At 41.8% G+C, this 26,455-nt stretch overlaps 1 protein-coding gene and 1 long non-coding RNA gene across 2 annotated transcripts in view; one reads left to right on the top strand and one right to left on the bottom strand.

Annotated features, from left to right (window-relative positions):
- Positions 1 to 26,455, top strand: part of LOC118214691 — a 55,053-nt gene that overhangs the window by 18,756 nt on the left and 9,842 nt on the right. Inside the window, exon 2 of the long non-coding RNA XR_004762671.1 lies at positions 9,810 to 9,991. This is a non-coding gene — a long non-coding RNA (uncharacterized LOC118214691). The remainder of the gene's footprint in view (positions 1 to 9,809; positions 9,992 to 26,455) is intronic.
- Positions 1,837 to 6,743, bottom strand: LOC118214690 (fibroblast growth factor 4B-like). Its single transcript, XM_035394823.1, has 3 exons — positions 6,449 to 6,743; positions 4,756 to 4,859; positions 1,837 to 3,630 (listed from the first exon to the last, which is right to left on the bottom strand). The coding sequence occupies exons 1-3, from the start codon at positions 6,741 to 6,743 to the stop codon at positions 3,454 to 3,456; spliced, it is 576 nt and encodes a 191-aa protein (XP_035250714.1). The 3' UTR covers positions 1,837 to 3,453.

Here is a 26,455-nt window from a genome sequence, read left to right as displayed (position 1 = left end):
ACACCTCATTCAAGTTAATGATCTGCATTGAGCTGCTAATTAGTAGAGTTGGGTGTGCTAAATTAAGGTTGAAATAAAAACCTATAGGGTGGTAGATCTCCAGGAACTGGGTTGGTTACCCCTGCTCATGTGCTTACTTGCATGTGTGTGGCACACAGGTGAAGGTCACGCCAAGGTTGAGAACACAAAGGGCAAGCATTCGATGCGGACAAAGCATTCGACAAGACTAGGGTGCATTCTGCAGAACATAGTTTATTGACTTCCTTTTAAGTTATGATTCACAATGTGCACGGCACATACTCCACAGCATTTAACAGCACCTGTATAAAACTACAGACAAATTCTGGTAAATGCATAAAAATGAAATACAAAACACTTGACCGTTAGCTTCAGCCTTTATGCTAACGTGAACGGCAGCTACGCACCTGAATGGAGAAACCTAAGAGAATGTGAATGGCTAATTCTGAATGACTTGCACCTCCAAAAAGGGATGATTGTTACTTGAGGGAAAAAAAACATGATATATTTATAGCTGTGTGTTACAATTGCAAGCCCTGTTTTTTCATGAATATGATGATTCAGTAGATACTGTGTACAAATTCTATGAGCCTTCCAGGACTATACCAACCAAACTGCTTATTGTAAACAACAATCACAGCCCAAGAACAGACTGTTAAAGATATCTGATATATAGTCCCTGTAAATCGAACATGTGGGACCGTCATCACCATTCAGATGGCTGAAGTCCCATTTCCATGGTTTCTTACCCAAGTAGATTAGGTGGCTGTGACACATATCATACATTGTAGTAGAGCTAATGATTTCAGAGCACTATATCACTATGTTTCTGCTATTCTGACATCAGAGAGCCATTAAATGAAGTGAGGTCTGAACCAACGCGATTGGCTAGTAACAGTGACAATGAGGAATCTATAGTCCTGGGCGCGGGCCTGACGAGCAAACCCTGGAGAAGCAGAGCCTCAGAGCAAACATGGGCTCCGATCCAGCCACGATCCCAGCTGTCCTCCACTTCCACTCGCCGACCTGAACGAGCCTCTGGGTTTAAAGGGCCCAGGCGACAGCAGTGAGCCGGGCCCAGAGCCTTGGTTTACACACACACACACACACGCGCGCGCGCGCACACGGCAGGGTGTTCCTCTAGCTGCACCTCCCGCTTCCCCGCCCGCTACCACGAGTTTATATTTACCAAATATATGAAGAAAAATAGAGGGTTACTGGATGTCCATATACTGTAATGTAGTGTAACAGCTGTCAGCTTATATCTCCTCCATGATTATCCTTCCTAAAAGTAAATGAGTGTGATAAAGATAGCTCGAATGGGACAGCCCTCGGCTTGAACGGTCCTGGCAGCCCAACGGCCTGTATGTAAGGGTGAGGGTATAAGGAAAGCAGGCAGGTCCGGTAACCCAGCGGCCTGTATGTAAGGGTGAGGGTATAAGGAAAGCAGGCAGGTCCGGTAACCCAGCGGCCTGTATGTAAGGGTAACCCAGCGGCCTGTATGTAAGGGTGAGGGTATAAGGAAAGCAGGCGGGTCCGGTAACCCAACGGCCTGTATGTAAGGGTGAGGGTATAAGGAAAGCAGGCAGGTCCGGTAACCCAGCGGCCTGTATGTAAGGGTGAGGGTATAAGGAAAGCAGGCGGGTCCGGTGACCCAGCGGCCTGTATGTAAGGGTGAGGGTATAAGGAAAGCAGGCAGGTCCGGTAACCCAGCGGCCTGTATGTAAGGGTAACCCAGCGGCCTGTATGTAAGGGTGAGGGTATAAGGAAAGCAGGCGGGTCCGGTAACCCAGCGGCCTGTACGTAAGGGTGAGGGTATAAGGAAAGCAGGCAGGTCCGGTAACCCAGCGGCCTGTATGTAAGGGTAACCCAGCGGCCTGTATGTAAGGGTGAGGGTATAAGGAAAGCAGGCGGGTCCGGTGACCCAGCGGCCTGTATGTAAGGGTGAGGGTATAAGGAAAGCAGGCGGGTCTGGTAACCCAGCGGCCTGTATGTAAGGGTGAGGGTATAAGGAAAGCAGGCGGGTCTGGTAACCCAGCGGCCTGTATGTAAGGGTGAGGGTATAAGGAAAGCAGGCGGGTCGTCAGAGGCTAACCAACATTAGCACATTTCTGCTATAAGGGGCTGATCAATGATCTGAGGTAGAGAAAGGGGAAGAGGGACAGAGAGAGGCGGGAGCATGTTCCTCCTCTGAAATACTGCAAATACAGCACGCATACTGTCATCCATGGCAACTGCATATCAATCATTCCGTAGTCCCTCCCCCCTCTTTGCATAATATGTGTGCCTGCAGTCCCTTACAAGAAATAAAATAAATTTAAAAATCATTAAAAATTTCCTTTTTCACATGTGAAAGCCACAGTTAAAATATTCACATGTGACCAAAATAGCATATGTGAACTGGACATTTCCACGTAAAAATAAAATAAGTCACATTGAGTCATTCACATTTTCACGTCACTGACTTTTTAAAATGTGAACTGCAATTTTCACATGTGAAAACAAAACATGTGACTTAAAATAGCACACGTTACTTTTTTTTTTTACACTCATCTTGTGTAAGTGGGATTATTTTAAAAGTTCACATGTGCACTCTTCAAATGTTGGGTGTTCATGTGTGGTTTCTGAACACGTGGTTTTTGCACGTGATTTTTCGTAGGGGTAATGCTGATGCTTATGTGTGATTGTTGCAGTCCTCCAGCCAAAGGCAAACTATAACCTCCCTATACTCTCCGCAGTGCAATTCTGACTCAACATTCTGACTTCCCGTTGTAAAATATGCATTTATAAAAACAGCCAAGGCTGCAACAGTGCATTGGCGTGCCAGTATGGAGGCACTGCGCCTCTATCGTAGATCTGATGAAGATTGACTGCAGAAAAGTTCAAAGTTCAAGTCATGGCAGAGCTAAAAACAGAATTGATGGGTAAGGCTTCAACATGGCACTATCTGTGACGAGAAGTAAACTGATACTGTTTTCAATTAGATCCCCACGCCGCACAAAGGAGGTCACACGGCTTTGGCTTGCAGCACCACCTAATTTTCACTGTAAGATTTACGAGTTCCATCCCAGAAAAAGCGGAAACGTAATCTTAAACACTAGCGCTGTACAATGGCATTCATAAACAGTGCAAACCTCAACATAAAACAAAGGTATCTCACGTGTCCAAACACTTCATAGCAGCACACTGATAGATATTTTAAAAAATAAATAACTCGGAGGATTCTCTACATTTTCTCCACGACTGGAGGGCCAGTTTGTCAGAAATATAAAATGACCAAGAATAATAAATATACTTCTGCCACAATATATACATACTTAAATAATTTAAATATGATAGACCTACTCTTGCATAAAACTCCGTTTGAAAGTGCGCTTGTTTTAAGTCCTCAGGTTCCGCCTCTCTGCATTGAGGTAACGTCTCGCTGCATCGGCGTCACATTCTGGGTAAAAAATGTGTCACTGTCATGGCTGGAGAAATGCGGTTTCCTTTTTTCGTCCTGCCGGTTTTGGTCAGTCCCACGTACATCTCCGGGTACGCCCGTGACTCGTAGGCGTTGTAGTTGTTGGCTAGTAGCTTCTCCTTGAACTTGCATTCCTCACTGAAATGTCGCTAAAACAGGAAGCAACACACAAGTGTCAACATCCAAACACTCGTACGTGGACTTTTGACCCTAAAGGAACACTTCGTTATATCATTATCTACCTGTTTATGACGTATGCAAGAAAAAAAGGATTATTAGCAGTCTGATATTCTAAAATATAAAACTGTCCATCCAAATAAATCCACTGAAGGGTCCCTATCGCTTAGGTCTATTTAGCGGGTGTCTCTGTTTTTTTTTTTTTTTTTTTTTTTTTTTTTTAACAGTGCTGTCGATTTAACCTAAATTAATGTATAAATTCACAATAGCCCAATTTACGCTATAGAGCTTACATTTTTCGTGTTTGAATTTATAATAGGGGTTGTTACATTACGGACAGAAAGTACTAACAGTGAACCGCGGCCTAGGCTACACATGGCATCAGATGATACTACGTTCAGTGCTACAAGTTTTGTGAAGTCCGCCATAGTTTTCTACACGGCCGTTTTTTGAACATATGTCTGACGTGGAATGAGGCTACCTAGTGTTTGATCCGACTGAAGTCAGGTTGTGACAGCCATGAACTATGCCAACTAGTTTCTGATATGCTGTGTTAATGTTACAGATTACTGTAGCAGCAAATCCAGCTAATCCCATGATTACCTTACATTACATTACAGGCATTCGGCAAACGCTCTTATCCAGAGCGACGTACAACAAAGTGTATAACCATAACCAGGAACAAGTGTGTTAAAACCCTTAGAGGGAAGTACAGTTCCAAGTGCAGGGAACGACCGCGTAGTTTAACTTGGACCATGACCAGTTGAGTACAGTAGACTACCATTATATGGGGGGACTAAGATAAAATAGCGCGGGACGCAGCACGGGTCGTCCTGACCGACCAGCCCATCCGTACCACAGTTCATTGATCCGTACAGTGAGTGGACTGTAGGCGCGTGTGTTGGTTGGCAATGCAAAGAATGGAATGCGCAGTCCGAATGATGTACTGCGCGACCGTTCTCAAGTGTATCCGGCGTACAATGAAAACACAGCAAGGCACTGCAGGCACGTCAGGACCGCGCAGAGAGGGCTGGCGGAGGAGAGGCCGCGTCGATAAGACCGGCGGAAATAAGCCCTAAATCACTCGGTATACTCACCGATCCGTACAACTTCCCCTTGCTGTTCATGGCCACGAATAGACCGCTCCGAACGCCAAATAGCGTCACAACACCTCTTTCCACCGGAGATATTTCAAGAAGACCTGAAGTGAACAGTAAAGGAAGCAAAATGTTTTGTTCATTTTTTAATCTATTTTTGAAATCAGGCCTCCCCCGTTTCCGTAATTGTTTACGTCACTTTTGTGTAATATATTTATCCAAACAGCCGGAATTGTTTGTTTCTAAGTACCTGGCGCATCGACCACGCAGGATATTTTACTTTCCGCTTAAGCGGAGGCGTAACATCCTCAGAAACCGAACTTGCACGTTTGTATGTTTGGACAATTGTGCTTGTAAATTACACCTTGAAAATAGTCGCACCAATGAGTCCGCGCCTCGCCATTACGTTGCCAACTAGCACCTGTGAGCCGCTATTCCAGGTCGGCTGGCTGGATGTTTTATTATTATTTATCAATTTTTTTGGGTGTTTGTCAAATTTAATTATTTGTCTGTTTACGCGAACATTATTGGCATTTAGCACTGAAACTATGCCCTTATATCTTCAACTACTGCGGGTTCTGGCCGGCGATATGCAGTGGCCGTTTTTACCTGACGGATAATGTGTCTGATGTAAACCCATGTAGGCTAACAAATCCCCTTTAACTTCCTTTCTGAGCTCAAAATAGTTTGGGGGACACAAAACGGCCCCGTGCTGTCCTGTCAATCGCATGCCTATCCCGTGGGGGTATTCTTACTTGTAAGCAGATGATTGAACACTACCATGCATATCGATGGCAATGCAGCTTGGGACCTTCCGACAAAAGTTTATTATTCCTCCTGTCTGCCAATGTTCCCCGATATCCCTCTGTCTGGGAGCGACATTAATTGAACACATCGGGCCAAAGGGTTAACCCCCGGTAACAGATGCACGTCGGTCACTCCTAAGTTTAGGACTGGTTATATTGTCTTGGATCTCTAGGCAGTCAGCTATCTGAAAAAGCTATTGCCAAAGTAGCGAACGCTCTGAAGAGTTCTCTAAGGCTCCGGATGCTATATCTCACCCGCACCTGATTCCTTTTGACACTTCAAAATAGCGTTTTTTTAAACTTGAAAACGAAGCCGCGCAATTTGTTCAAGCAAGCGCACGATGAGCTGTCTTCAAGGTAGCACACTAGTAAGTTGCTCCTCAAAACAGTAACGGCGCCCTGCAGCTAACTTATGAATAAGCTTTTTTTTAAAAAAAAAAAAAACTTTCACTTAATTTAAGAAACAGCAGCCTAAATCGAACTGCAATGCATTTCTGATATCACACGCCCTTCGAAGCTTTGTTCCGCCGCGTAGCCTATCTGTTCTATCTGTTGTGACTGTAATCGTGTCTGTTTGATACATGACGTATATCGCCTATAAAACGTGATTTTATGTATTAAAATGTGTTCGGGTGTACGACACAGTGGTCTAATGGTTTTCCGTCATCGCGCTCTTTATATTATTGGAACGTGAGTTTTCTCACTTCAGGAACGTACACACACAGAAAACTCTCAGAAATGAAAGAAAGCGGGTCGGTAATGCCACAGGCAATGGTATGTGCGGCTTGTCATTTATTCATATTTGAAATTATTTATATGATTTTATATCCCACACACGCGGAATGGGACTGGACAGCAGTATTAAAAAGATCAATAGTGAAACTTACTGTATCGGTTTTCGTTATGGACTCCGGTTATCTTTCCGTCGGGTAAAACTTGGATGTGAAATCCAATGCCTACATTACAGTAAAGACGTCGCAGCCTTTTGATGCCCATAAGATAGTCGCTGTCCCGGCTGATGTCTCTTGTCTCTCCGGGCATCCGAGCCAAGGAGCGCGAGTAGAGAGTCTGCCAGTCTCGCTCAAATGTGCCGTTGTGCCTCACATGCAAAGGGGAGCAATGCGCCAAACTCGACACCAGCCCCATCGCCAGCATTGCGAAGAAGGCCGATTCGACAGCCATCCTGATCCGCAGGGGAACACCTGCTCGAATGAGTCAAATTAACTCAAATACTTTCTTCTCCGTCCACTTTGTTCTTCGGGCGAAAGCGGTAAGGGCGAGAATACGGGGGAAAACAAAATGTCAGTTCCAAATGAAGCCGCGACTTTCCACCTGGTGCTGCATGGAGTGGCGTTGGTAAAACGCCGTGGCATCCGAAGAAGTTTTTTCTGTCTTGATCCCCCAAGTTGTTTTGTGCCCAATGATACGTTTTTACGTGTTGCTCGGGTATACTAACACAGCTTTTCACAGTGTGACGATATTTATATCTTCTTAGAAATTACATCACACGCCACCTACTTCAGCATGAGGCAGCCTTCAATCCACCCCGACACAATCGTCGCCCACTGATGCTGAAGCGCTTCTTACTAGGGATTGACTTAACGTGAGCTCCCGATACAATGCGGCGTAGAGGGGGGTGTGTGTGTGCGTATGTCTGTTGGGGGTCCACAAATGCCAAATTAAAATTCGTTGAGATAAAAAACACAATAAGTTCTTACCTGTAGTTGCAAACTGAATTGTGTGCCCGGAAATAATAATATTATGGTTTTGCGCAGTAATACTTTGTGAGCCTTCAATAACTATACACCCATTGACAGCTATGACATACGGGTTCTCATGAAACATCCTTCATCATCTGCCAGAAATTAATTTATTTAAGGAAGGATGTAAAGTAGGAAGTTGCAAAGCTAACAGTCTACAGTCCTGTACAGGATACGGTTCTATACATGAATAATAACAGGAAAAAACAAGATCTTAATTCCACGTAAAACTCTAGCCTACTTTTAGACTGATTTAAAACGAATTACTCTGACTGGTAAATAAACAATGACAAAAGGCGACTTGAAGCATGCGTGCGTGTGCGTTCTGCTTAACACAAATGCTGGACAGAGATTAAACGATAATACAACGCATCATGTTGGCAACTTCAATTTGGTCTGTTGAGGACAAGGGTGCATGAATGAGTCGAGATTCCACTGCAGATGTATTTACTCATTTGTTTCAAAGTGCATATACACACCAGAACCGACATTAGTTCCCACGGCGCGTTGTTTCATTTTTTTGGTTGGTGTGTGCGTCAGAACGTAATCTTAAAAACGAAAAATTACAGCTTTTTGGACTCGTGTATCTATGAATTCGTGTCCCGTTGTAACCACGGGCGGGTCTGGCCCGTTCACGTAGAGCATATCTCCTGCTGGTATGTGACTGGATGCTAAGGAAAATGCATAGGCTAGGCAAGAAAAAAGCTGAAACAAGTGCGAAAACCGCCGACATTATAGGCCTACGCCGTACACGTTTACAATGGGGAATTCGAATCATATTCGAACTATTGTAGCGTAATTTTTCATTAGCTACACACATATTGTAAAGTTAATAAGAGCAGCCTAGCCAATTCTTGGACGAAGAGACTCAAAAATTCCCCAGAATGGTGCAAACGATTGCACTTGTTGTATTTGTTTATTTTTGTACCCCTATAAAACAAATCGTAATTATCGATTGACGGTCATGCATATCTTCATTAAAATTGGTCCGTAATTATACTTAAGATTTAATTCACTGATGAGAAGAGTCGCATGAAAACTTTAAAGCGGCAGAAACGTTGCCAATGAAAAATCATTTATCGAAGGCAAAACGGTAGGCCTGGTATGTTATGTGTTATATATATGAAATCCCAGCCGTTGAACAATGAACCATTGCTGGCTGCTGTTCTACATGATTTCCACAGTGTTTTGACAAAACACTGAACATCGACACAATCCTTAAAAATCCTACGTTTTATCGTGAACATACAATTTTTTACAGTGTGATTACACAGTAAAATGTCCAGTGTTTATTAAGCTGTAGCCTAACAGATAACATTTAGTCCAGCTTTGGTCAGAGTAGGACAAAATGTTATATGTTAGAGTTGAACTAACACTGGATATTTTACCGTGTGTCTAGATTAGAATATACAGCGGGAGTTTCGCTTTTTTTTCTTGGTCAAGAATGTTCGGACAGATCTTGAGGCCGTACCCCGAATCCAAACCTGTTGCTGGGTGCACGGGCACTGAAATGTTGGCCGCTGTCTTCTTCTGTCGGGTCGTTTGGTCGCATAGCGTTTCACCTGCGGGCTTATGCATTCGTGATAAGCACAATCTATGGTGCAGATCAAATCTCCACTTTGCACCTGTTCTATTGAACAGTCCATAAAAACTGAAAATAGCTGTAATGAATGTCATTCATTGAAAAGGAATTATATTTTTTTACGATTTTCCTTTGTATGTCTATGAAAACTGCTGCTTTGCAGTGACAATTTCTGCATTATTATGATTATTATGATTATTATGATTATTATTATTATTATTATTATTATACATGCTTGATTAAGGATCTAACTATGACCGGTTATGTTTCAAATAATTAATTCACTCAAATGAAGAAACTGGATTTAAAATATACCCATTTGTTTTGTGGAATCTAAGCTGTGGATCTGCTACGACTCCCCGCAGTTCGATAGAACTGAGCAGTTTTTAATATTTTCACTTTGAGGGTGGCATTTCATGACCATGCTTAATTTTCCGCTTTCCGTGGTGCTGTATATGCGTTCATTTTTTATCCAACCGTTCTGAAATATTCGGCTGTATACGGCTGTGGTAGACAGGCCTCCATAATGCATGACGTATGAGCCAGTTTTTAATTATCCGATGTATGTATTTATACAGTTAAGTTGATACATATTTAAATGTGAAACCGCAGTATGTAATGTTAATACGTAAATCAACCATATATTCGACCAGATGCGTCAAAACATTCAAATGAAATGTGAATCAACATCGACTATTTATTTTAATGTAAGATACAGGCATTGTGACATGAGATAACGAGAATACCTCTGAGTTTTCCTCTGAATTTGTTCGGATTGGCGCGTTTTGTGGGAGCATACCGCTAGATGTAGACTTTTGCGACAGTTTGGAATTCAGAATGTGCACTTGCGTTCCTGTCGAATTTGATCTAATCCTGTTTACTTTTTCTTTTTTCTTCTTTTCGCAGTTTATTCATTGTTTCTCAAGTACTGTCCCAACGTATTGGGGCAGTATATTCTCTCTGATCGGTAACAAGGCGCAATTGACAGGTGATTGGGACCTGGAGCCATTGTTCTCTCCGCGCCTCTATACCAGCACAGCAATCAGCAAGTATGCGCGAGATCTCCCACCCAACAGCTTCCCTTGCAGGTGCAACCCCAAAGCTTTCATTGTATTAAAGCCTAACCACTTAAGCCCGACTCTCACTTGCCACCACCTGTCCCAAATTGTTTAAATCCTAGTTTATTTCTGTATTGAGAACGTTGCCCAATGTGTTACGAAAAAACGGGTTTTTAAAATAATGTATCTTGCTGCACGCGCGCCTGTCATGCATTGAATACAGAATCAGACTGATTAGTCTGCCCTCTATAGGCCATATAATGAAATGGCTGTCTATCTGTTTACGTGTGCGGGCTAATTCCTCACAGTTGGGTTTAATTCCCACACAGTGTTCCCATGTTTTCATCTTCCTGCAGCTTCAGAGACATATTAATCTGTCCAGGTCAAAACACAACAGGTTTGGAACACTGTCTAAATTCAACTGTTTGATGGTTGGTATTATAACTGATTAATTACATATAGTTTATTGATAATTTATAAATTTATGTATGTATCATACATAATGTGGGCCCGGTGTTCTAGAATTTCATCATACCAAATTGTCCTACCAAGAGGTATTGTGCATGCGCACATCACAATCACGTCAAGTTTAGTTTTTCTTCATTGGTGTTGTTTTACTTTAACTTCAATTCTATTTGTGATGTTAATTCAACCTTCCTTCAAGCTTATTATATGAAGCCAGCTTACTGTCCTTTAGCTCTTTGATTTTGTTTGTGTTATCCTAATGCCCTAACGTAGATTGTTGCAAGCTGAATGAGTTTCACGTTTGTTTTGATTTCAAAACATCAAGTAAAAAATGCATTCTTGTGAGGCACACCACAAAAAATCACGTTCTCATGAGAGAACTGTGTCCAATGTAAATAAACAGACCTAGTGTTTTTTATTTGTTTGGTACAATAATCACTGTAATGCCATACATTATATTACTGCATTGGGCTGGCAGGTATCCCATCCCGCCAAGTTATGCCTTGGCAGGGTGGCATGCACCATACCTATACAGCACCGAGAGTTTGGCACATTTCAGGGTTCCCTACAGAAATGACTGCAATGGTCACAGACTCTCAGCCCTCATAAATATACATTTCTGTTCTTTCTGATCCCATTTCAACAGACAGAATTCACAAACAACTTCAAACATTCACACAATAAAGCCCCAAACTTAAGGGATTTAGCTTTTTTTTCCCTTTTTCTTCTTTTTCCTACCTGATTACATCATCAATGCTCCAAGCCCACAAATAATGTCTCCTCACTGCACATTTAAGGTACATCAGCCAATAAAAACATCAAATGCACTCGCAAAATTACATATATAGAAGTGTACTCGTTAAAAACAGCAAAACTTTGCCATTCATATATCTCCTTTACTAGTAGCTCACTGGGTAGTGTGTTTGGCAGCAACACTTTCGGATGAGTGACAGGCACGGTTCGAATCCCCCCTTGGACTTCTGGAAATCTCTCAGTCATTACACTGCCTTGCTGGGTAACTAAAAGTAAAACATTTAAACAATTGCTTTTGCGTATTCATAATCTTTGCAGGAAACTCATTTATATTTCAGAAATACAAATAAAATGCACCCATGCTTCAGAGATTTCCACTTTCAACATTTTGACTGAGTTTAACATTAGCTACCTTGCTAATGACATGGCAGACCGAGTGTGTAACATTAGTACTGCAGATGGCTGTGACATTAATAAGCATTAATATCACCATTGCACTACGATCCGGTTGGTGACATTATTGGTCGTATATAAAAAGTGGTGCAAGATAATGACTTCTTCATGGCAGGTAGGCCTTATGTTGAGTGACAATGTAAAATGGACCGATCTGCCATTTCTACTGTTTCATATTTTTAAACAAGGCTACTGTCGCTAGTCTGCAGCATTACATTTATATATTAATGTTAGCTAGCCCTATATATTTTCCACCGACATACAGACAGTAAGTCTGTGGTGTACAGTGGCCTATTAAAAACACTTCCATTTAAACATGACATACACTTTAATTTATTTGTCATTCATGGAAAAGGAAATATTATTTAATCCATGCCTATGTGTTTCTTTCAGCTAGAATGTGTGTTAGCATGCATGCATTTGGTATTTCTACAAATTTCTACATACTGGTTATTTTTATACATATTTGTCTCACCAAGTAGAAATTTCAGCCCATTGTATACATAGGGCTGTGCATAGAAAGTCTGTTTCAGAGCACCATAATGTTTAGGACATATTAATGTGATGAGTGACAAGTAGTCATGTTTAGTACTTTGTTTGATATCCTTTGCATGCAATGACTGCTTGAAGTCTGTGAACCATAGATATCACCAGATGCTGAGTGTCTTCTCTGGTGCTGCTCTGCTGGGCCTGCACTGTACCCATCTTCAGTTCCTGCTTGTCGGGGCTAGTTTCCTGAAGTTCTCTCTTCAGCATATGAAACGCATACATTATGTTGGTTTCAGATTAGGTGAATGCCAGCAAGAATATTACAGATTTTGGTTTTGAAAAGTTTCTTTTGTTGCTTTAGCAGTATGTTTGGGATCATTGTGTTGCTGGAGGATGAAGTGCTGTCCAATGAGTTTGGAGGCATTTGCTTGAACTTGAGCAGATACAATGTTTCTGTACAGGTCAGAATTTATCACCACCACCACCACATTTCACAAGTGATTTGTATCTTGGACATTTCCTTTTGGCCTCCATACTTTGCTCTTGCCATAACTCTGATACAAGTAAATTTTGGTCTCATTTATCCACAAGACTTTTTTATCCACTCTTTTAGGTAGTTCTCAGCAAACTGTAACCTGGCAATCCAGTTTTTGTGGCCAACTAGTGAACTAGTTTGAATCTTGCGGCGTAGCCTATTTAGTTCTGTGCGTGAAGTCTTCTGCAGACAGCAGTCACTGACACATCCACGCCTGCCTCCTGAAGAGTGTTTTTATCAGACAGACAGACGTTTGCGGTTTTATCTTCATTATGGTGAGAATTCGTCTGTCATCAGCTGAAGAGGTCTTCCTTGGCCTAGCCAGTCCTTAGGGATTACTGAGCTCGCCAGTGCTCTTATGTTGTCATAAAAATACTTTATCCAACCAACTGGATATTCTTTATTATCCCCAAGGGGTCATTCCTTTGTCAAGCAGCAGTAAACTGCAAAAAATTACATTAAAAAGGCATTAAAAACATAGTTTAAAAACAGAAAACAGAACACCCTATACCATATTGTTAAGAGTGCACAGTGTGTGTTGCGGGGAAAAGACAAATAAATCTAACACCATAATACAGATTGGCATCGGCAGAAAGGGTTTCCTAATCCTCTCCACAGTGAAAAGGAGCTGGAGAAGAAATATATTTATATAAAGAAACAAGAGAGATTACTGTGCTAACCACTGTACTGACAATCTAGATCAGTCCTGCTGCTACTTGGGCATACGAGGCTGTTGCCCAGGCATATGTGTTGAGTAATTACTTTACCTCCTCCTTTTTCTGATTGGGCGCCTGATAGAACCAATCACATGTCAGGCTGCCCTCAGAAAGCATTGCAGTAAATAAAACTCCTATGTGCAATTTGCACTGTTCTTTAACAGCACGGTATGTCAACAGGTGAACTGTCTCAGCATGCGGTGCAGAGGTCGTGTCCTTACCACTAGAGAACGCTCAGCAACAACGCCCGTGACTACCTCTGACCGTACCCTCTCCTCCGCAGACTTGCACGCACGTTTGAGCTTTTTGTTAGGGTCAGACCTAACGATTTCTCAACTTCATCAACATATGGAGCGAGCACAGACAACGCCCTAGAGGAAACTCGTTGATTCAGGGAGATGATTTCTAATGGGTGGAAATACGGATTGATTGGCTGTTTCTGAATAAAAACCCAAACATGTGCGTTGCAGGTGAATGAAATATACTACATGTAACAAAATTTTAATTAACATTTTAATTGACCCACAATCCACTTCCTGCACATTTCATTGAAGCTTTACGGATTTGATAAACGCGAGCGATATTGAGCATATGAGCGCACTTTCTCTCGTGCAAAAGAAAAGATGACATTACATCAGATGTTTGGATTATCATCATTTTGTGGTTTTGATGCAGTATTTTATGCGCTCTAAGATTTATCTGACAGTATGCGATACTAATAGTGTTATCATTGTTCATCATTTATAGGCTACCCATTAATGAATAAATAAATGCTTACCTGATGTGTCGATCAATTTCACACAGACATTAGTCTGTTGCTCTGCTGACTAAACCTTTCTGTAGCAATGTTAGAATTCTGCCAAGCTTTAGACAACTGGGAACAACAAAGGCAACTCCGCTTGCTGAAAAATTCAAAATCAAGAAATTCTGTCGCATGGTAACATGTTCAGCATCTATAGCAGTGGTTCTCAAACTCGGTCCTGGGGGCCCCTGTGTATGCTGGTTTTCATTCTAAACACAATTGCAATCCCATAATTTTAAGAAGCAGTTCATTTTTTGGTGCTTTTATGTTTTAGAGCAAGGGTCCCCAATCTTATCCAGAAAGCGTCGGTGTGGGTGTCGGCTTTTGTTTCAACCAAGCAGTAACACACCTGATTCTGCTAATCAAGGTGCTGGGGGCCCCAGGACTGAGTTTGAGAACCACTGATCTACAGGCAACACAAAACAAATATCTTGTTACACATTTCTTACAAATCCAGAGATTTTGTATCACAGTACAGGGTTAGTTACTTAGTTACTGACAAAATACCTTACAGTGGCAATCAGAAAATATTAGTCCCCACTCCCAAAGGATGCTTCATTGCTTAAGTGAAATCTATCTAAATTTCCTGTCAGGCACATTCTGTGTTGCCCTCATGTATTTTGGGTCCTTTTCTATTTATTAAATGAAAATGTTCATTGAACATCATTCATCTGAGTCGAGCGTAATATGCGTACATGAAAAAAGAAACCATACATACACCCAAACATATGTACATACCTACAATCTTGACTCACTGCTGTAAACGTATCCCACAGTCCTGTTAAGTAATATTATAATGTGGCATTCATGAGAGGTTTTCCTGTTCATCGGACTTCAAGCTTTACTCATTTTAAAACCAAACCATGTATCGGGGAAGACGGTTTCCCTTGTTTCCCCAGAAATGGGACTATTGTCAAGGAAGCTTTCAAACCTGCAAAGTATAGAGTAACACTTTTCTCTATAGACTTCAGCCTCCTGTGTCCCGCTCGACTGCACGAGGCTCTTTCCACACCTTGTTCAAAGAAAACTTACGAATTCCAATCCCTACAACTAAAAGAAATTGCAGAAAAGACAGCCTTTTGAAGCTACTTTCCCTGAAGCTTTCAGTCACGTTCACACCTCCTGGGAGAGATGACTGTGGCAGTGTAGTATATGGGTAAGGAACTCGATTCCCGGGTAGGACACTGCCGTTGAACCCTTGAGCAAAGTGCTTCATCTGGTCTGCTGTATCCCGGGATAAGGTACTATATCCCGCTGTATAAATGGATGCAATGTAAATGCTATGTTAAAAAGTTTTGTAAGTTGCTGTGGATAAGAGTGTCTGCTAAACGTCTGTAATGTAATATAATGAGGAACGGTCTCTAGAGAGGTTTATTCCGTAGCCATGCAGATGGAATCTGCATTAAAACACGTGAAATTCCACGTTTTGTTTTTGCATGTGGATATTTTCATTCACATGGGAAAATGTCAAGTTCACATGTGAAATTTTCTTTTCATGTGTGTACGTTTTAGTTCAAACGTACATGTGAAAAAGCTCATTTTGAGTGATTTTTTTGCAAGGGTGCTGTACAACCTGGTCTTGTGTAGTCAAACTTCAAGCCCCATGAGTATACTAGCAGGTCTAGCAATTGTTTCATATAAAAATATCAGAGGTGACATGTCTGTTCCTTGTCTCTGTCCAAACCTATATGCCTTTAGCTGTTATTAGTCTCCACCAACCTACTGTAACATGTTGGTAAATAGACAATTTTCAAAGAGTTCACTGAAGGTTCTATGAGAAATTAACGAAAAGCAAAAAAAGTTTGGTAAGACACAATATTTTTAAGAGCTACTGACCAGTCGATTTTTATATCTGAAAATGCTCTTTCTTTGGAAATTTTTAGATTCTTGTTGACCACATACATTCAAAGCTCAACTGGATATACGGTTTAATGAAAAATTATTGGGACTGTGACACAATCTTTGTTGTTTTGGCTCTGCATTCTGGATTTGAAAAATAAAACAATGAATATGAGATTAAAGGGTAGACTGTCAGCTTTGAAGGTAATTATATCCATGTCAAGTGATCTGTGTAGGAATTACAGCCCTTTTTATACATACTCCCCCCAATTTTAGGGAGGAAAAGCATTGGCTGCTCAGCTGTTTCTTGGCCAGCTGTGTCACTGCTTCATTAGTTCATGTGCAAGAAAGATAACAAAAGGTCTAGAGTTGAATTTAAGTGTGGCATTTGCATTTGGAGGGTGCTGCTCTTGTCTCTTTCAGTCAGTACCAAGGAAGTATCGTAGGTTGTAGGTTAATGCTTGGTCCTCAAAAAAATAAATAAATAAATAAATAAAATACACCAACAACAACAACAACAACAATAATAATAATAATAATAATAATAATAATAATAATAAATATAGCCACAAGCGGCGATGATCGGGGTCCAAGCAGATTGGGAGCATTTGGAAACTTGTTCATTATTTAATTGTTCATTAAATGTGGTTTTCATGAATGCAAGCTGAAATGCTGAGACACAGTCAGCCCAAGAACTTGAAGATTTAGCATTAAGACAAGGTGAAGTAAGGAAAATACAGGGTTTGAACCCTCAACCAAGGGACTGAGAGGCAAACAGCTTACCACTGAGCTATTTGGCTAAATAATGAGGTAACTTTTCTTTATACAGCCTTGGTACTTGGGTTACATGTGTACTTTTTGTGCAATTTGATTCAAATTAGAAATTGGAGATTTGGCACTGGAAATTGGTGATTTCGATTTGAAATTCCCTGGTCATTCCAGTCATTCGAGTCAAATGGGAAAAGGAGCAACAACCCTGTAATTGACAATATTTGAAAAAATCATATGTTTTTCTGAAAAAAATAAATAAATAAATAAAAAAACTGGCTACAGTATGCTCACTGATGCAGCAGCATGGTTTACCTTTCACCAGTTGTTCAGAAGGCCAAGCCTGTGTCGGGATTCAAACTGGGGACCTCCGGCATGTCATAATGTGGGGTTAACCCCCAGCACCACGGAGCATCCTTGATTGGACCTACCGAATTCACACACTCAAACTGTTGAATTGTCAAGGCTCCAAGGAACATAAACATTTCTTAAGAAAAATATGAATGAGAGAGAGATGAAACAATTGGAGGGCAGAGAAACATTTCAAACACAAAGGGACACCTAACTAACCTTTATGAAGTGCCACTCAAAATCCATCAGGTTTGTTAATGGAGTGGCGACATGTGGAATTACTGTCTGCGTCTTCTTTTGGACCATCTTGCCTGTCTTTTTAGACACCATCTTTCCACGGCTGGCCTTTGTTCCCCTCTCGGGGTTAATCTCAATGAAGTGCCTAAAACAAACAAGCCCAAGATCAGGGAATGCAAGAACTCACAGAATGTAACATGAAATTACAACTGATTGTAAAATAAGTATCACTTGAATGCCATTTTAGTTCAAAAGAATTAATCCTTTGAATACAAATTACATTTTAGTAGAATGCACCTTTTTTAAAGAGACATTTAGCTGTCAAAACCTGAATGGCTGACACTGAATTAAGAAATAGGTTGAGTAAATTCCATATGGGTACAGCAACAAAGTGACAGGCAAAGCTGCGTCTGGCTATTTCCCTTAACTGATCACTTTTTAATGGATCCATGATCTCATCAGTCCCACATACAGTTTGCTGTTTGCTGTTATGTCAGCAGCCATGTAAGTTCCTGGTCTGTAAAAATGATCAAGATTTCATTCTTTTGGGCATCAGAAATGGAAAAAGAATATTTGTATTTGCACAAGTATTTGTTTTCTTGTAATGGATGATCTGATAAACAATAAATTTCTCCACCATACCCATGTACAATATTTCATGAACACTGAAGAGCACATGCACTTCACAGCATTCATCAACCTGTTCAATGTCTGTTGCTCAGTGTGCCAGCGGTTTCTTTCTTTTTCAGGACATATCAAGTTGTTGTACAAGCTATCCCCAATGCTTGTGCAATGGCTTTAATAGATTTCCCCTATTTTCTAATCTTCAAAATGGCTTGCTTTTCTCCCAAAGACAGCTTTCTTTATGTTAGTTTGTCTTTTATAACACAAATGCAGTCTTCACAGGCAAACCCCAAGGCTAAAACCAAGAGTAGACATTCAGAACTATTTATTGTTTAACCAATAAATATAACAGGACACATATGGGCAACAAGAAACACCTGTCAGTCACATGTTCCAATACTTTTGCTCACCTAGCAATTGGGTTGTCTGATACAAAAGGTGATATGTTCTAAGTTGTTTAACAAATCTAGATAAAAATACCAGGAAATAAAAGCTGAAATTCGGATGTCATCTCATGTACATCTTTTGACATCAAACTCAATTGTCTTCAGTGTATAGCAAAAATAAAGAAGTTGACCTTGCTCTTACAATACTTTTGGAGGGGACTGTATGTTTTTGTGTTATTTTGTCTGTTCACCACAGTGGCCAACCCCCAGCCAACCATCACAAAGATGGCTGCACTACAGGCCTAAAAGAGCATCACCAGAGAATATACTCGGCACCTGGTGGTGTCTATGGGTCACAAGCAGTCATTGCATGCAAAGGATATGCAACAAAGTACTAAACATGTCTATTTTCATTTACATAACATTAATATGTACCAAACATTATGGTGCCCTGAAATGGAGGGCTATGTATAAAAGTGCTGTAAATTCTACACAGTGAAATCAAAATTTATAATAAAAGCTGAGAATAGGCACTTTGACCACATGTGAATTGTTTGATTACAAAGCTAAAATTCTGGAGTACAGAGCCAAATAATGAAGAAAAAATCAGTCTTTCCCTCAAGCATTATGGGAAAAGGCTGTAGATGGGCTGAGTGTCCTCCAGCATATTCCTGCTGCTTATTGCTCCTGAGGCTGTTGAGGATTCCACCATGCCAGAGAAGCAAGTCTACTCTTCTCCCAGTGCCATGGTTATATTTGGTGTGCACAAGCAGGGTATGCAAATGTGCGTTACAGGCAAATATGGATTTACATGACCATTTTGGCTCTGATTTTGTTCTGTTAATCGCCATTCAGAGTTTGCTTGATTTTGTCGAAATTTTCTACATACACACTGACGTTCAACGCAGTACATTATATGGTGTTCTACGGCAGGTGCTTACACGCTTAGTTACTTGCTCTTTATAGCACCTCCACACTGCGAATGATCCCTGACAGGGAAAGAATGTGTGGTGGACCCTGTTCAGTGTTAGGTTTCACAAGCGAGGGACTGCCAGCAGCCACTGAAAAACTGCATAAAAGACACAAGCACCTTGCTATAAATACATGCTGGACACAAGTAGAACCTGAAGAATTTATTCAGCTGTGGCAGGGGTGCAAATGCCTCCCTGATCCAAGGAGCAGCGGCGGCTTGTGTCAGCTCGTGTTGGCGTATGTCTGCAGATTCTCCACAAATATGTCACAGCAACTGCCGTTGTTAAAAACCATAGCCTGACTGATGATTCAGATCTCCTTTCAGGGACAAATTAATAATACTGCAATTCTTTCAACTGAGGAACACACCTAAGCTGAGTAAGATGATGTCTCTGTTGGATGCAGAAAAAAAAATGGCTCTTGCCTTGGTAACCTCAAGGTTGGGTTACTGTGATGCTTTATTGAGTGGTTGCACTGAAACGTCTCCAAATTATACAGAATGCGGCCGTGAGTGTACTTACCAGAGCTGAGAAAGGTGAGTATATCAGAAAAATGTGAGAGCATATATAGGATGTTTTGCTTTCTTGGAATCCAAGCTGGAGAGTGTTCTGCTCTGAACCAGTGGAACAGAGGCCTTGACTGTATAGCTCGGAAGTACAATTATTTTGGCCCTGGTCAGGCCAGACTGCCCTCTTCAAATGGCAATACGAGAGTAGTTTGTGTGAGTCTTGGAACATTACTATTCTTCAAAACTTTTCCAACAAAGGAAGTACAGTACACTATCTAAGAGAGGAGAGAGGTAAATAATGAAGCATGTATAAATGAAATAATCCATCCAACCTCCCTTCTGCTCCTTCCTGCTGTAGTCACAATCAATGAACTCACCGTCTCTCATTCTGCTGTAGTCACAGTCCAGAAACTTGCTTCCACTCCTTTCTGCTATAGTCACAATCCATGAACTCACCACTACTCCTTCCTGCTGTAGTCACAGTCTATAAGCTCCCCTCTGCTCCTTCCTGCTGTAGTCACAATCCATAAACTCACCTTCTCTCTTTCCTGCTGTAGTCATGTTCAATAAACTAACCTCTGCTCCTTCCTGCTGTAGTCACAGTCCATAAACTCACCTTCTCTCTTTCCTGCTGCAGTCACAGTCTATAAGCTCCCCTCTGCTCCTTCCTGCTGTAGTCAGTCTATAAGCTCCCCTCTGCTCCTTCCTGCTGTAGTCACAGTCCATAAACTCACCTTCTCTCTTTCCTGCTGTAGTCACAGTCTATAAGCTCCCCTCTGCTCCTTCCTGCTGTAGTCACAGTCTATAAGCTCCCCTCTGCTCCTTCCTGCTGTAGTCACAGTCCATAAACTCACCTTCTCTCTTTCCTGCTGTAGTCACAGTCCATAAACTCACCTTCTCTCTTTCCTGCTGTAGTCACAGTCCATAAACTCACCTTCCCTCTTTCCTGCTGTAGTCACAGTCTATAAGCTCCCCTCTGCTCCATTCTGCTGTAGTCAAAGTCCATAAACTCACCTTCTCTCCTTTCTGCTGTAGTCACAGTCCGTAAACTCACCTTCTCTCCTTTCTGCTGTAGTCACAGTCCATAAACTAACTTCTTCTCCTTTCTGCTGTAGCCAGAGTGCATAAACTCACCTCCTCTCATTCTGCTGTAGTTACAGTCAGTAAACTCACTTCTACTCATTTCTGCTGTAGTCACAGTCCATAAACTCACCTTCTCTCTGTCCAGTTGTAGTCACAGTCCATAAACTCACCTTCTCTCCGTCCTGCTGTAGTCACAATCCATAAACTCACCTCTGCTTTTTGGGCTGTAATCAGAATCCATAAACTCACCTTCTCTCCTTCCTACTGTAGTCACAGTCCATCAACTCGCCTTCTCTCCATTCTGCTGTAGTTACAGTCCATAAACTCACTCTGCTCTTTCCTGCCATTGTCACAGTCCGTAAACTCACTCTGCTCCTTCCTGCCGTTGTTACAGTCCAAAACTTCTATCTGCTCCTTTTCTTTCACTGTCACAGTCCATAAGCTCTCTGAAACATGTCATAAGCATAAACAGCACCAAAGCTTTTTCCAGTGTAAATGCGAGTTGTCATGTTGGCTCACTGATGTTATTGTCTTTTCTGGGGGTAGTGGGCATGGCAAGCATGGTGGGTTGGGCAGGTGTGCAGGTGCATTATGTGGGAAAGTTTTTGACCCCATTCCAAAGTTCACAGCCTCTGCTTGATGTCTGTGGATGTGACGACAAGTGGATATTAAGCGGGAAACGGAGATGGCTTCACCTGTGCTAATAACACAGTAGGGCTCTCATTTAGCAGGCAGCATAACTCTATCACTGACACACTCATTCCTAAGGATTGTAGAGTAAGACTATAGCCCTGTCACCCATTCATGAGAGCTGTAGGGGAAGACTATAGCCCTGTCACTCATTCATGAGAGCTGTAGGGGAAGACTATAGCCCTGTCACTCATTCATAAGAGCTGTAGGGGAAGACTATAGCCCTGTCACTCATTCATGAGAGCTGTAGGGGAAGACGATAGCCCTGTCACTCATTCATGAGAGCTGTAGGGGAAGACTATAGCCCTGTCACTCATTCATAAGAGCTGTAGGGGAAGACTATAGCCCTGTCACTCATTCATAAGAGCTATAGAGAAAGACTATTGCCCTGTCACTCATTCATATGAGCTGCAGAGGAAGACTATAGCCCTGTCTCTCATTCATATGAGCTGTAGAAGAATACTATAGCCCTGTCACTCATTCATAAGAGCTCTAGGGAAGACTATAGCCCTGTCATTCATTCATAAGAGCTGTAGAGGAAGACTATAGACCTGTCACTCATTCATAGGAGCTATAGGGGAAGACTGTAGCCCTGTCACTCATTCATAAGAGCTGTTGAAGGAGACTATAGCCCTGTCACTCATTCATAAGTGCTCTAGGTAAAGACTGTAGCCCTGTCATTCATTCATAAGAGCTGTGCATGAAGACTATAGCCCTGTCACTCATTCATAAGAGCTATAGAGAAAGAGTATTGCACTGTCACTCATTCATATGAGCTGCAGAGAAAGACTATAGCCCTGTCACTCACTCATATGAGCCATAGGGAAGACTATTGCCTTGTCACGCATTCATTAGAGCTGTAGGGGAAGACTATAGTCCTGTCACTCATTCATCAGAGCTGTAGGGGAAGACTATAGCCCTGTCACTCATTCATAAGAGCTATAGAGAAAGAGTATTGCACTGTCACTCATTCATATGAGCTGCAGAGAAAGACTATAGCCCTGTCACTCACTCATATGAGCCATAGGGAAGACTATTGCCTTGTCACGCATTCATTAGAGCTGTAGGGGAAGACTATAGTCCTGTCACTCATTCATCAGAGCTGTAGGGGAAGACTATAGCCCTGTCACTCATTCATAAGAGCTGTAGGGGAAGCCTATAGCCCTGTAACTCATTCATAAGAGCTGTAGGGGAAGACTTTAGCCCTGTCACTCATTCATAAGAGCTATAGAAGGAGCCTATAGCCCTGTCACTCATTCATAAGAGCTGTAGGGAAGCCTATAGCTCTGTCACTCATTCAGAAGAGCTGTCGGGGAGACTATAGCTTTGTCACTCATTCATATGAGCTGTAGAAGAAGACTATAGCCCTGTCACTCATTCATATGAGCTGTAGGGGAAGCCTATCGCTCTGTCACTCATTCATGAGCTGTAGGGGAAGACTTTAGCCCTGTCACTCATTCATAAGAGCCGTAGGGAAGACTATAGCCCTGTCAGTAATTCATGAGCTGTAGGGGAAGACTTTAGCCCTGTCACTCATTCATAAGAGCCGTAGGGAAGACTATAGCCCTGTCACTCATTCATAAGAGCTGTAGGAGAAGACTGTAGCCCTGTCATTCATTCATAAGAGCTGTAGGGAAGACTATAGCCCTGTCACTCATTCATAAGAGCTGTAGGGGAAGCCTATACCTCTGTCACTCATTCAGAAGCGCTGTCGGGGAGACTATAGCTCTGTCATTCACTCATAAGAGCGTTTGCTCCTCATTATTTCTTTTATTTTCAAGACAAAATGAATACTGCATTGCCTTTGTGGATGTTTACAATAATTCTCTTTTTACACTAATTGTTTTGACATTTAAAAGGCTTATTGGTCACACTGTTTTCATATTTGTTTTACTTTTTCAATCTATGTAACTCAACATCTTTGCAAATTAACATTTTTCCTCAATGGTTTCTCGGAATTAAATATATTTTCGGTTGAGTTATTCTTTAAGTGCATAATTACTCTTCCGGGGATTGTTCAGTTGATTATGTTTCACCTAAAAGAAAACATAAGCGCGCTTCCATTTGACATACTACCAGTAAGTACATTTAAGGTACCTGAAGTTTCAGTCTGAGCTTTTCATTGAAGTGTGCAGATTATTTTAGGTGAATGTATTTCCTCTGTTGCTGCAGCCTACTATTTGACCGGAATAATGTTTGTTTTGGCTTTACAAGTCTTATGGTTAAAAATTAAATTAGCGCACATGACACAACACTGCAGAAGTCTGACAGAACACTGCCACCTACTGATTACACAATGAACTGCCACTTTCTTTACCTCTTGTCTGGAGAGGATGAGGTCTCAGTTTGTAGCTTGTTTTTCAATCCGTTATTAATTTTTTAATTTTTTATTAATAATATTTTTGATTCATACTCAAGTTTCTGACGACCATTCTGCTTTACAATAGAGCCGCAGTGAGTAGCGAAAATTTAAACGCCGCTTATACAACAGTGTTCTGTTTTAGGAGGTTGTAAGCGTGCATAATACCTACACATACTGTAAGCTTACGGCACAGTCCAGGGACATTGTTCCTGTGTGGCATGATGGGTTTTCTCTAAATTCATTTAGCAAAATTGTATACTTTGCTTATTGTTTAGATTAAACCTATAGAATCCTACATTGCTTCTAGTCGCCTTCTAAATGCCAATATGTGGGCCATTGAATGCAGATAAACTACTACATTTTTTAATTGTCCCGTAGATACTTTCTTACCGCCTGCTGCACGGAACGCTGCTCTTTAGCCATCTGATGTAGGCTATACTTCGTTGCACGACCCTTTCGTCAAGTGTCGCATTACAAAAACGACGTAGGGCCTATTTTCAATGGGAAAAAGTGTTGCGCACCTCAAGAATTTTGTTATGTCGCAGAACTTCATGTTTTGTCCCAGTGTTGGTTGGACAGCCTAATGGAACGCCTACATTCATTGTCATGGACACGTCCCTATTTTCGGTTTATCTGAGTGACAGACCGGCTTCTTTTTTTATATGCATATTTATAAAAACAAAAAACAAAAGTAGATATTACATGTATTGCTCCTCTATTTCTCAGTAATTTCACCGGGCGCGGCAACGTTTTTATAGATGTAAACGTCAGCAGTTTGGCGTCTCGTTACCACAGACAACAGAACCCACGCTACAGCCCTTTGTGAAAGTATTCAAAATGTCGTGCGACACTTTCATTTTTGTGGCCGGATACTTGTCCAAAGGGTCGCGCGTCGAAGTATAAATCAGGCCTTAGTGATGCTTCTCTGCGGTTTCACAAACGAAATTTCTCTCAGTTGGGATGGTAGGACTGGTCACCGGCCGTAAATGTAGGGGAATTATGAGTCATAAACCATCGGCAGTCTGTCCAAACTTTCCGGTCAACTTTTTCCAATCTTTTTCTCAATTCCATAAAGTTACATCTGAGGTTGGGCAACAATACCTTTAGAATGTTTTTACTGGAATATTAGGCTATTATGCGCGTAATTCCGAGTATGCCATTATCATTCTCTCTGCGTATCGTGCTAAAATCTCCCGGCGGAATAGAAGCTTTTTTCCAAAGCGGAATACAGCAATTATTTGGAATCTGGGACACACTGAAGAGCACGCTTATTGAAGCATTTACTCATTTTTAATATCATTTATTGATATATCGAGGCTTGGCGACATGATTGGTGTAAATGTAACCTCATATGGGGATGACTATTGGCTTATTGAAGAGTAGCCTCTTGTTCATACGATGCAATTAAAGGTCCTTCGCATCTGATAAAGGCAAAGGACCTGCCAATTCATTTTGTCCCCTATTGAGGACATGAGTTTCTTGTCTTAATCTCAAGAAATAAAGGGCATTCTGCTATGCTGAAACCTATGCATAAAACCCATTTCAACAAAAATAAAATTAATAACATCTTAGAACATATTTCCCTTCAACATGTTTTTTGTCGTGCAATACACTTCTGTTATATGAGAATGTTCAAATACTTAAACAGAGTATTTAAATTTATGGAGTCGCTTGTGCATAATTTCTTGCACTAATCACAGTAGTCAGATATGGATGAGGATTTTTTTTTTTTTTGACTTGTGTGGCATAGACCGTGCCATCGTAAGTGGGGAGGAAGGTGGTGATAATTCTGGGGGCCCACAGCCATAGGGATTTTGGGAAGGACACAGAAACACAGTAGGGCCATGTATAACTTCAGCGGTGTTGGGGCTCAACCTTTCCACGGGGCCCAAATTCCCTGGAGGCACCCTTGGGGCAAAGACGTGTTGCCTTTTCAGCCGCCTCCAGGTTCATATTGTTTGTGCGCCTCTGGCACCCTTGGCAGTCCTCCACGAGCCGGGGTTATTCAAACTCAGCTGAGGTTTGAACAGGTGCGGAAGTCATTGGCAGCTGGCGGGCAAACACCGCGGAGAGCAGCGGGCTCGGATTGGCATGGACGCTGGATGAGATCGCGGGGCGACCCGCGCGGCTGGGGGTGGCGAATAGAACGGGCAGATCTGTTTACTCTGACTGTCGACGGCGGTGTCGTTCAACCCCAGCTGTGGGCCATGGAGAGCGGCGGTCGGCCATGCTGTCTTTTCACGGACCCGACGCTCGACCGCCCCCGCCCCGGAGCACCACTCTGCCCCTCGCCCGCCATTGCGCTCTCCGTGGCCTCGTCTTCTCATCCTTGCACGGTGCCCCGCCGCGCACAATGTTACTCTCCTTTGAAGTTTGGAGGTTTGCCTTTGTTATCGGACAATGATAACCGTTAACCTTTCGTTGACACATGAAGAGGTAACTGTAATTCAAAACCCTGTGG

The sequence above is a fragment of the Anguilla anguilla genome, chromosome 16 (assembly GCF_013347855.1).
Source record: "Anguilla anguilla isolate fAngAng1 chromosome 16, fAngAng1.pri, whole genome shotgun sequence".
Classification (NCBI taxonomy): Eukaryota; Metazoa; Chordata; class Actinopteri; order Anguilliformes; family Anguillidae; genus Anguilla; species Anguilla anguilla.
Note: the sequence above shows the minus strand (reverse complement) of the source record. Positions and strands in the feature narration are given on the sequence as shown.

Coding starts and splice junctions, on each gene's coding strand:
- LOC118214690 (XM_035394823.1), bottom strand. CDS start 6,743: ATGGCTGTCGAATCGGCCTTCTTCGCAATGCTGGCGATGGGGCTGGTG. Junction 4,860..6,448: donor CCATAACGAAAACCGATACA/GTAAGTTTCACT, acceptor TGTTCACTTCAG/GTCTTCTTGAAATATCTCCG. Junction 3,631..4,755: donor AGGGGAAGTTGTACGGATCG/GTGAGTATACCG, acceptor TTCCTGTTTTAG/CGACATTTCAGTGAGGAATG.